Source organism: Corapipo altera, unplaced genomic scaffold, assembly GCF_003945725.1.
Source record: "Corapipo altera isolate COAL_440 unplaced genomic scaffold, ASM394572v1 2, whole genome shotgun sequence".
Taxonomy (NCBI): domain Eukaryota; kingdom Metazoa; phylum Chordata; class Aves; order Passeriformes; family Pipridae; genus Corapipo; species Corapipo altera.
The window spans coordinates 9,382,213-9,394,275 of record NW_020884890.1 but is presented as its reverse complement, the minus strand read 5'-3'; the positions used below and the strand labels follow the sequence as shown (position 1 = coordinate 9,394,275).

The window sequence follows — 12,063 nt, the reverse complement described above, 5'->3', positions numbered from 1 at the left end:
CATTTTCATGCATGTGGTGTTGGAGAATGGGTAGTGACTAACTTGTTGAATACATGTGGGTACATACCAATACTTTTGAATTTTCCTGAAAGCAAGTATCATCAAGAAATTCAGCTGGGAATTTCAAAGTGCATATTATGCCATTCTTATTTACTTATTTATTTGTAAGACTGGGAGGCCATGTTACTCATTTCAAATGATGGTCAGAAGTTGATTGGTAAAACTTATCATGAATCTTTCTCTTTTATCCTGTAAATTATAAAGAATTGGAAGTGCAGTCTTACTGTAGTATGGATTTGGGGGGTTTGTGTATATTCAGGATGTAAAAGGATGTGAAGAAGGAGATAGTGAGGAAAAAGATATTTTAAGGGTTGAAGTAAGAACACTTGGTGAGAGACAAGTTCGTTCACACCCTTTCTGAGAAACTTCTTTTGTTTGTGGAATGCAGGTAAATACCAACTTATTTAGAATACGTATCTAATGACATAAGATGTACTTCCTCAAAACTTGGACTTGATGCTGGATAGTTATATTTGAAGAGATGATGCTGACCAGGTCGTTTTTCTTTTCCTAGTCTTCATAACAAAGTTTTCTTAAACTTCCTGATAAATGTTTCTGTGGCCTTTTCTACCTTGTCCCCACCTCGATGTTGGGGTGCGTGTGTGAAATAGATTACTTTGGTTTTGATGCTTCTCTCCATCCTTTGTATTTGTTCTTGCTTCAGTTTTCAAAAATATGTGAACTTTGTATGACTTGACACTTTAGGCTTGTGAAAGCTGGCCCAGAAGTGTATTTGCAGTGTCACAGTTACATTTTGTACTAAAGCAGTGTTTTTCACTATGTCTTGTTCATTAAACAAAAACTTATTTATATCAAACTAAAGGATTTTAGCTTTAAGACAGAGGCTGATGATGAGCTAGCATTCTGTTTCTTCATATTTTTTTTTCATTTAAAATTTTTCCAGCTTTAGGATGATGACTCTTTCTGAAGACAGCATGTTTAGTCATGTTTGGGTGCCACTTCTCAGAAATGAATGTCATGAGCTTTCACTAAACTTCATAGAAAGGTCTGAGGGGAGAAAAGCTAGGAAATAAAATCACCAGTAAATGTATGTTAGATGTCTGACTTTTACTCTAGGAGGGAATAAGGGCTCTGTGTAACACAGGTGGATTTAATCCCAGGCTCTTTTGTTGTGCATGAAATCATGCCTTTTATTGTATGTATGTATATAATAAATCATTCCTTTAATATATGTATGGATATCTTTTCAAGAGATTATGATGTTCCTGATTTTGTCCTTATTTTAAAAACATTTTTTTAAGAATTCCTATTAGAGTTAATCTTCTGTTCTTAGACTGAAATTCACAGCCTTAGATGTTTCATTTCTTTAACTTAATTTGTGTTAAATTTGATGCAATTTCCATCTTGTACATTACTTGTACATTTTTCTGTTTGACCAGTGAAGGTAAATGTTTCATTTTCTTCTCTAAGCTAATACCATGCTGTGCATCCTTGTAATGCTACAGGAAAACACATGAGTTCAGAAATACTACTTTACTTATTTTATATTCTTAAGTGATTTTTCTTCATTTTAAATATTTGTATATTATATTTTCCTGTGGTCACACTGTGTGGTATAAATTACTTGATCTGGTTTTGATAGTGTAGGCTCTTATTTCAGTGTCAATCTTGTTCTAATATTGCCAGTATTGAGATTTCTGTTTGTGCTGTAACCTAAGACCTTTTGAGAATAGAGTCCCTGGCAGGCCACTTTCAGTGTAGGTGTATTGAGGATGATGGGACTCTTCAGTAACAGATCTCAGGATGCTTTGTGTTCTCTCGCATTTGTTGTGAAAACTTATTAATTATAAGCCAGATATTTTTCTCTCTTTTTTTTTTTTCTAAAAAAAGAGTGAGGATTTCTCATTTTTGGGGGCAGACTTTGAGGAGTTTTGTCTAAGTGTTGTATTGCACTTTTAGGCTTCAAAACACCTTTTTTAGGGCCTTTGTTAGGACACACGAGCAAGCTTTGGTGCATCATTTCACTCCAGGGTAATTGGGTTTTTTCATGTTGTAGTTTCCCTGCGGGTGTAGCTGCTCTGATTGTGTATGTGGATGAAAGCTGTGAGTTTCTGTTGCACCCTTAGTGTAGGCAGGAGTGCTCATCCAAACGTGTGGTTAGTTGGGTAAGGGGGCTGAACTATCGGAAAAATGAACAGTACAAAAATAACTTTCAGATGGTTCAGCTCTCTTTTGGTGTGCAGCAACACGGGTCATACCACCATCAAGGGATGATAGGAGTGGGTGTGCAGGGCTTGGACAAAGTGTTGTTGGGGTTGCTTCCTTTGGGATCAAAGTTGGATGAAGCCAACTGTTAAGGTTCACTGCAACAATTTAGAGCTACCATAGGGGAGTGGTTGGTTTTTTTTTTTTTTTTTTTTTTTTTGAGAGAGAGAGAGGTCTTCTATGGTACAAGCATTGTGGTGTATATGATCAGAACTATTGTGTAAACTTTCTTGTCCAAAATATTCATGTAATTGTCATTTTCTCTGTTGAATTAGAGTTATTCATGATGGTGGTGGTTGAAGGGGGAGAAGGCAGGGACTTCACATGAAATAGGAGGATGGTGCAATGGGTTTAGTAGCTGTGTGCCTGTTGGGTGACTATTTTGCTAACATTTGTCCCTTTTGCTTCCCCGGCCCACAATTATTAAATGTGATTTCAAGTGAAAATTACAAAATGTTCTTTTCATGCCATTCTACTTTCTTTCCTTTCAAGTTGTGCAAACCTACACAAAGTTACAAATAGTATCTGTGGGACTGGGACACTAAGTACATTGATACTGTGTTTCTTTGTTCATATAATACCCAAGGCTTCTAGTCAGCATTGCGGTTACTGTTTAGAAATTCTGTTTCTTAATAAGTAACCAGATAATAAGTGGTTTGTTTCTTCAGGAAATGTTGTGCTGTAAAGGTATTCAAAGAAATAAGGAGCAAAATTAAAGCTTACGTTGAATCAGAGAGCTGCATCATCACCTAGTTTTTATTAACAGTTTTTTGGGGAAAGCCTTTATGGTATTTTGGAAGGTGTTCTGAAAGACTTGGCACTGGGGCTAAGAAAACCTGTGAAATGATTGTGATCCCTAGACAGATTTTTGGTCTCATTATCAGTGCTATTGTTGGACATGTGTCAACTTAAATGCTTTTCTCTTAGTTCTAAAAGACAAGCATTTCTGTTTTACAGACTGTTCCCATAATTGAGAATTTAGGTGATGTTAAAAGCTCTCTGTTTAAACGATTATATTTTGATGAGAGGAACTCTTGTTCGTTGTGAGAAGTACCACACATTTGTGTCTTCCACAGGTGATCAAGAGGTTTGGCCAAATCAACTGTTTTGTGATAGTTCTTTCAAACTGAGACTGAGAAATACAGATGAGAGATGGGCTAAAGGGGAATATCAAGTTTCTAAGATGTACCTTTTATGAAAAAAAAAAACAACAAAACAACAGACCAATGAAACCCACAAAACATTGAGTGAATTTAAGAAAGGCAAACAGATGCAGGTAATCTAACAGTAACAGGAATAGTTGAACCTCTTAACCCATAAAGCTGAAAATGCTGCTTTCTGTTCGTACCTTCTCATGTGGTAAGCTTACAGCAGTCTGTTTACACTAAGGTTTGAGTTTATCTGCTCTGGCCTCACACCTATTAAAAGCATTAAAAAGTTGAAAAAATAATATGTTCTTGAGGTGGTTGGTTTCATATGGGTCTATTTAATTAGAGAAAAAGTAATGTCACAGTAAAATAGTAGGCATTCTAATAGGACATAGTGGCTAACTATCTATATAGTTTTAGCCCAAGCATAGTTAAAAAGTACATGAGAAATAAATATGTTTTGGGAAAAATGGTTAATTCTCCAATTCTCCCCTCCCTGTACTTTTTTGCCCCTGCCCCATCCACCCCAAAAAGAAAAACAGGAATGAGAATTCTTCAGAGACAAGTACTTGCATTTCACTGTAATTCCTAATTTTACAGTGATAAGGCAGTGGCTGCTGGTACCCAGTACTCTGTTAGATTGATGGTCTGATATAGTATAGCAATTACTGTAATTCAATTTGGAGCTTGTTTTGGGCAATATCTTACATAGCAGAATAGTCAAAGCTGGGATAGCTGCTGGTGTTAGTAAGATTGAGCTCTTGCATCTTGAAATACAGCTAGCTGACTGACTAGATTTTTTTTGTTAAATGTCCTTGTGTGGAAATGTGTTTTTCTTAAAGATTTTTACGGTCAGCCTTGTAGTTAAGGGTGCCAACTGTTAGCATGGTGGTGGGGGGAACAACAATTCTGCAGGGAATGTTTCGGTGTGCAGAGCATTTGGAGCACTGGAATAAGGTCATATTTTGCTTGATGTCTAAAACACGCATAGTGAATAACTGCATCACGTATAGAGAATCTAAGTGAAGAGTCTGGGTCAAATCATGATTCTTTTGATGCATTCATTGTGATTCTGATGCTGAATTATTCTGCAGTCATGCAGAATGAAAATAAAAGCACTTAGGTCTATTTCAAAGGTAATAAAGATTTGAATGTTAGTCCAAAGAGCTGTGAAGCTGCATTTTGTGTATTCCCATGCTGCTTGTTTGGAATAAGTGAAGTTGGGAGTAGTAGGTAAAGGGTGAGGTTGAGGGCAATGCTGCTTCTTATTTTCTAGAAAATATTGTTTGTACCGAAGATCTGAAAAATTTGTATTTGCTAAAAGAGTTTTAATTTTTGTTACAGTAATGTTTAGGAAGTGTTATTAACTTCAGTAAAAAGACTATGAGAACAAAAAGAGAGTTTATTACTTTACCTTAAAAACACGTCTTCTGTGCATTCTTTAGGCAGAAAGCCTAATAGGGTGAGGAAGGAAAACAGCCAGAATTTCAGCTAAGTGGGATGGCAGAGGAAAAAAAAAATGCTGTGCTTTCTATATGCTTTTTGACATCACAGTTTTGGCATAAAATTTTGAAATTCCTGTTTGTAGAGTCCAGTTTTCACTTTCTTTTAAGGCTGTATGAATTTTAAATACGTGTACATCTGTTATTTTTTTTTTTAGCTTTACTTTCTTTTCTTGGAATCAGAGAATGATATCAAAACAAATTTCTGTCATTCTATTGAGTTGTCATGAGCTTTTCAATTTCTGACAAAGCTTGTAAAGTTACTATTAAAACAAAAATTTATTTATCTCTTTTTGGTCACAGAAATCTGTCTTGAAAGTTCTCTGACAGTAGTTTTGGGTTTTTTTGGTGTTTTCTGTTTTTTGGTGTGTTTTTTATTATTTATTTTAGGAGGAGGACATAGGTTATAGGTATATTTTTGTTGGTTCTAGCTCCTTTTTACAGTTTGTCAATGCAAGAATTGTCTCCTGGTAGTCTGCACTGCAGAACAATCTGATTGTAGTTTTCTTTGTCATTTAATGTATTAAATAAACTTACCTTGTCCTGTCTTGAGTTGTTGCTACCATGTTGTGGTTATCTTTTCTACATTTTTTTTTTCCTTTTTCAAAAAGAAAGAATTGGGACTAAGGTGAATTTCTGTTATACACTTTTTAAAATTTGTGGCTTCCACTGTAATGGTAATAGTCACACATACAAATCAGCACTGGAACAGGCTGCCTAGAGAGATGTTTGCAGCCCCAAACCTGTTGGTGTTTGAGACATTTGGATAATGCCCTTGACACTGTGCTTTAACTTTTGGTCAGCCCTGCAGTGGTCAGGCAGTTGGACTAGATGATGATTGTAGGTTCCTTTTAATTGAAACTATTGTATTAGTACTGTTAAAAGAATTTTTTTGGAAAAGAAATGATTTCATCTGGAGAAAACTTAATAGCTTGTTTTTAATAGGCTGTTTAAGTTTCATCTTTTACTTGTTTATGGAAGCAGGAAAAAGGAAAGAAAGCTGTCGAAATCAAACCTGTGATGAATATTAAGAGTTTTCTTTTCCTATGAGATTTTACGGGGAAATGAAACCTACTTTTTTTATTTAATTTTCTTGTGTGCATTTTAGTCTTATATAGGAATGGTTCATGAAATAGCTCTATAAACTTTCTGGAACTAGCAAGTGTTTAAATGGGCAGTCCCACTTTTTTTTGTAAAGCATACAGCTCACTTAGCATTGGTGAATCAGTTTGTAAATGGGCTGGTTGCGAATGCTGCTAAGTAGTGAACTATGATTATTCAGAAAAATACTGTGGAGAAGCATCACAAAACTACTGGGGAACTTGGCATAAATAGCTCTTTTCACGTAAAGGGACTTAAATGAGAAGAGACTGTAGTGTGGGTGTAAGGTATATATTAAGATCTTTAATATAGATGAACAAGAATAATACAAATAGATCCCTCTTTTCAAAACATTTGCTTTAAAAACTGCAGGAGGAATTGACTGTATCCAGTTTGTGCTAAAATAAAAAGTGAACACATGGCTTATGACAAACCCTGAGAAGTATGACTCAAGATGTCAGCCTGCTGTAGTTTCGGAATGTGTCAAAGCCGATTTGCTTTATTTACTTCAGATTTTGTGCCTTTGTGAGGATGTGTAAAACTGTAGAGTTTTGAGCGTATTACGTATTTAGCTGGATTATTTGTGGATAAACAAAAAAAATTACTCTTTGAGAGGCAAGTTCGGATTTTGCAGACATAAATCCTGCTTTCAGATGGAATTATGTGAAGAGCAGTGTTTCTTAAGTTTTTGTGCTCCTTTTGATAGGAACAGAGGAGAACAAAAGCTGAGGAAATGTATCGGGGCTGTTGCTGGCAAAAGCTGTACTTAGCTTCATTACATGTTGTGGGTGGCTATTTGGGTATTTTAGAGCTCTCAAGCCTGTGTTTTGACTGTGATTCTCCTTTAAGCAGAAAAAAGCATGTTTGATTTGCTATTCTGGTTCATTTTTCTTATCAGTAATATGCAAATTCTGAATTCTGGATTATTTTTTGCCACTCTTCTAACAGAGTGCCTGTCTGACATTGAATTTAGCAATTTTAAATGAACTGATCTGTACAATCAACTGCAACTTTATTGAAGTAAAATATAATTTTTAATTTTTTTTTGAAGAAAAACCTTTTTCTTTTTTTTTTTTTTAAACTTTTGTGAATTTTGTAAGTCATTTAACTTTTAGACAGTCAAATTTAGAAATCTTGCAAGGCCTACTACAAATGTGATATAATCCACAGAAGGAAAGCCCTGCTTTACAGGTAGCAGCTAAACATTTACCCACCGATGGGAAGGAGTGAGTGAATTCTTATTTTGCTTTGCCATGCAGCTTTTGCTTTACCTATTAAACTGTCTTCATCTCAAACCACAAGTTTTTACTCTTTTACCCATCCGATTTTCTCCCCCATTTCGCTGTGGTGGGAATGAGCAAGTGGCTTTGTGGGGCTGAGCTGTGGCAGGGTTAGACCACGAAAGGAGAGACAAAACTTTCCCTCCTCCACCACAAGGTTGTGGTGGTGCAGGTGGTGGGAATTACTGGTGTCAGCAAGGCTTTTCCAGAGCCTCAGTTTCAGAGATCAGCACTCTTGGTATTAACAAACTGCTAGAATACACGAGACCGTTAGGGTGTGTCAGGAAGATGGGAGCACATCTGAGGAAGAATGAGGTATATACCTGGGAATTCTGTGTAATACAGAAGCATCACTGTGCCCAAATGTCTGTCACGCCTTCTAGTTGCAGGATAACAAAACATCGTAAGCTTTTACTGCAGTGTTTCTTTTTTTTTTTCCTGTGAAGTAAAGCTGTGAAGATGTATTTCAGGCTGTGTGAAGGATGAAACTATTACATCCCAGATCCTGCACAAGAACTGAAGAAAACTGAATCTATTCTCCCTCTTAATTTATTATTTAAAATTTTTTTTGTTATAGTCTGAGTTGACAATAGCTTATGCATTTAAAAAATGCTATTTCTTCAGCAAAAGCCTTATGTTAGTAGAATTTTATTGTTGTCACATAAATTTCAAAACTTTTTTTCCCCTTGTTATATAAGACAGTTTTCTGATTTAGAATTCTAGTAGTTCAAAAGAATGGACTGGTTTTGTCTGGGAGGTCATTAATACTGGTTATAATCAAGTAGTGAGAAGTTCTCTTCCTGATAATAGGACCTTGTTTTGGTACTTTGCAGTTTAAAATTATGAACTGTTACAAAAGTTCGTCACCTTAGTACTATAGTAGGGACCACATAAAGAATTTGAGAGTTGACTTACTTAAGCCAACATTTTTGTTAAAACGTTTTAGATGTAAAATAATTAAATCCAGTTGTGGAGCTTCAACAAGATGTTGTAACTTAGGTGAATTGAGGCAGGGTGGTTTTGCGTTTTCTTCTACAAAGCTGTGCTATTTATTTGGTATTTGTGAATCTTGCAAGAATTCTGTAAATGTTTGTCTCATCTTTATCTTACAGTAATTTAAATTGAACAGGCTGCTACTTAAATATAATATTGATTATATACTCTTCTTGTGATTGTATGGGAGCTTATTTGTGTATGAGCAACTGTGATTTAAAGTCAGAGAGTAGTAAATACCAACAGTTCTGTACAAGTGACATGTGCTGAATAGAAGAATTAATTAGGACCAGCTGGAATGAATTATTATACTTAAAGGTCATAATTTGTTTTTATCCCTAATATCCTATAATTTTCTTACAAATTTGTGTAACAGTTTGGGGAAAAAAAATTAAACTAGTAATGCATCAAAAATATTGTATTGTTTATCAGATGTTTTGTTTGCTCTTTGATATAATAGGTGAAATATTACAGACACTTGGCACCTGATCACTTGCTTCAAATATGCCATCGACTTGGACCACTTCTAGAGCAAGAAATTCCACAAAGTGTCCCTGGAGTGCAGACGTTATTAGGAGCTGGCAGACAGTCTTTGCTTCGTACAAACAAAAGTATGAAATTTTTATGGGAACTTTGGGAGTTCTTGGTACTTCATGGATTTCCTGTGGTTTTCTTTAAAAAAAAAAAAAAGTATTTACCTAAATCTTTTTTTGTTGCAAACAGGTTGCAAACATGTTGTATGGAAGGGATCTGCTCTTGCTGCACTGCATTGTGGAAGGCCTCCAGAGTCCCCTGTAAATTATGGCAGTCCACCTAGTATAGGTAAGTTCACTTTTATTCTGGCTTTGCCATTATAATACCTAACTCCCAGAGTGACTGATGATTGTGATGATGAGAGCCAAGTAATAGTTCTGTCCTTATTTGTGTCACGTACCTTACTTTTCGTGTTTTTATTAAGATTGTGTTGCCATATTTGTTGTAAATTCATATACTAGTTCTGCTCTAAAGCTAATTTTGTCTTTGAAGTATAAAATTGAATAAAATACATTCAAACAGTGAATACATAAAAATAAAACTCTTTCTTAAAGATGTAATAAAGCTGCCAGTAGATAAAAGTACTGTAGGACAGCAAGGCCTGCACCTATTGTTAGGGAGAGAAAGTCAAGTCAACTGGTTTCCTTTGAGTCTTGCAGAAGTTATTCTTTTTGCTCTCTGGTCCGTTCAGTAATTTTGTAGCTGTGCTTTACTTTGCTTTGCTGTGCTGTATGGTGAAGCATGAATGTTCTGTCTGTACTGTTGAAAAACTGAAAGCTGAAGGTCAGTGGTATTACAGTTATTATTTTTAAGCTCTCATATGGTCCCTAAAACATGTTTGTTAGCTTTTAACCTTTTAAGAACCAAGATACATGTTTGTTTAGTTGCTAGAAGGATCAAGACTTGTGATATTTTAGGAGATTTAAAGACCACCCCATTTCTCTTATTCATGGATACAAAAGTGTGCAAAATCACTTGTCTTTTCATCTTTCTCTGTTGATGTCCAGGGAAGGGAGAAAATCTGATTAGGACCAAATTGTTAGTGTGGATTACACCAAAACAGGAGTGTTTTTTACCAAAATGGCAGTTGCAGATAGATGTGCAGTGGTGGATGAAAGTGGACAGAGAATATCCAATTGATTCACTTTGGATGAGGTGCAGCACCTTCTGCAAAGACAAAGGTTTCTGTCTTGGCAAAAAAGATAAGACTCTGGTTATAATGGGGAACTAATATATAACTATGTAACAGCGCATACAAGGTGTGTGTATATATATATATATATATATATACATACACTATATAGTAACAATGTATAAATATATAGCCAAGTGCTATGAGGAACAGAGACATTTTTAATGTGGTAACTTGCCATTACAATTTTTCCATCTCTAAACTCCTTTTGCAGGCTGTTGGTATAAGTTTTTGATGAATTTAGATAGATATATAAAACATAAAATATATAATTGAGGGAGCTTAATTTGTGCTATTTATATTTTTTTCTAATGTTGAAGGAACTCAAAATGAAATCTCAAAATACCATTACACTTTATTCAGAGAATTATAGTTCTGTCCTAACAGCTGAAGCAGAACCATGCTACAGCTACGCTCTTAAGTTGAGAACAGCCAATTTTGCTTTGGTCAGATGGCAGAGTATTTAGTGTCCTAGTAGTATTGCCATTTTAAAGCACAAGTTGCACGCTTTCCATGATATTTTGTAGATGCTTGGAATATAGGAAGAGAAACATGGTTTTGCTTGGCTTTTAGAGCTGAATTTTCAGAACCTCCTCACCTGGTACATATATTGGTCAGAAGTGGTTCCCTCTAATGTAGCCCCTGCATCCATTCAGTGTGGTTTTGTTTAGAGCTGCTATTTTGGTATTCATGTAGAGAGCTTTTTCTGTGTTGTGCTCTGGATGTGTGGGAGAAAATGCTTGTTGCCGAATTGAATAATCCCCCTCTTGAGTGGTTGTGCAATGGCATGATGATTGTAAACTTGAAAAATCTTGGGCTGAAATAGCAGCTATTTCTGCAAGATGACTGTAGGACTGAGCTTTCTCATAGCTAAGATTCCTTTAGCGGTTGTTTAGCTTTTCTTTTACTCACAAATACATTTTAAAATATGTTGTAGGAATCAGAATTGATAAGGACTGTTCTGCATTTTACTGTAGCTTGCAGTATGTAGCAGCTGGTGTGTACTTTTTAAAGGGAAAAAGACCAGTGTATGAGATCCATGGTAGCTGGAGTTCAAAAAAAGGTAGAGTTGCTGTGGTAGTGAAATTAAATGTTAAGAAAAATAACTTTGAGACTGTTTTTTGAGAAGAACAAGTCAGGCTTTTAAAATAAGTGTTATTTTTATTGAATCCTTTGCAGAGCACTGAATATTTGCGAAATTACAGTTATTTCAACATACCACTTTTTTCATGACCAGTAATTTCCTTTTCCAAACATTGAGATAAGTGCTGGTAACTGAATGTTTTCAACTGAAGTGTATTTGGATTTTTGGGATATTTGGTTCGGAGCTGCGTGTTAAAGCATTTGAGTTTGGTTTGTCGTATTCTACTCTGATCTGTCAATGAAATGAGGAACTAGAATGGCACTTTTATAAATTAAATTAGACATTTTTTCTGTTTCTTTAAATAACTTCCAGTGTTCCCACAGTGTGGGCAATATGATGGGAAGTCTGTTCTTTATGTATTTGCTCAACAGAAAGAAAAAAAATAATTAGAACATATTATTTTTAAGGCTGTATTTATTTCAGGTGGATAACCTGCTAATGTTTGAGGAGCAGAAAAGACACTGAAATCCTTTTATGTTGTGCAGGAAAACTTAATGCACATTTCAGTCAACATACAGAAATATTCATTTGGTTTTGTCTTCTTGGATGCAGAAAGGGAAAAAGAACTCTTTTTCTCTTTAATTTTCCCCGTAATTTTCCCAGTAATCTTCAGGAACTGCTGAAAAAGAAAAGAACCTGAGCATAAACCCAGAAGAGCTTTGAGCTCAGAACTCAGTTGTCAAGTGTGAGGACCTGAGTGAGACTGGCTTTTTGCCAGAGACAGTGAAGAATGTTTTTCCTGACCAGTGAAAATGTCTGCCTTTCAAAAACAGTATTTCATGGTTTCGCAGAGTAATCCACCTCAAGAAAGGTTCTGAGGCATTTTATACTTTTTCTTTTTTTTTAAATGACACTGCTGTTTTGGCTGTAAAGAGAATGCAAG

At 35.4% G+C, this 12,063-nt stretch overlaps 1 protein-coding gene across 2 annotated transcripts in view; it reads left to right on the top strand.

The window, feature by feature from the left end:
* Positions 1 to 364: 364 nt before the first annotated feature.
* PHIP (pleckstrin homology domain interacting protein) overlaps positions 365 to 12,063 on the top strand; it is a 102,994-nt gene continuing 91,295 nt past the window's right edge. Inside the window, exons 1-3 of one of the 2 annotated variants that reach the window (XM_027645114.1) lie at positions 365 to 448; positions 8,771 to 8,921; positions 9,034 to 9,132. In XM_027645114.1, coding sequence (XP_027500915.1) covers positions 443 to 448; positions 8,771 to 8,921; positions 9,034 to 9,132 — 256 coding nt within the window. In that variant the 5' untranslated portion in view covers positions 365 to 442. The remainder of the gene's footprint in view (positions 449 to 8,770; positions 8,922 to 9,033; positions 9,133 to 12,063) is intronic. The other variant, XM_027645113.1, reaches the window with a different exon arrangement.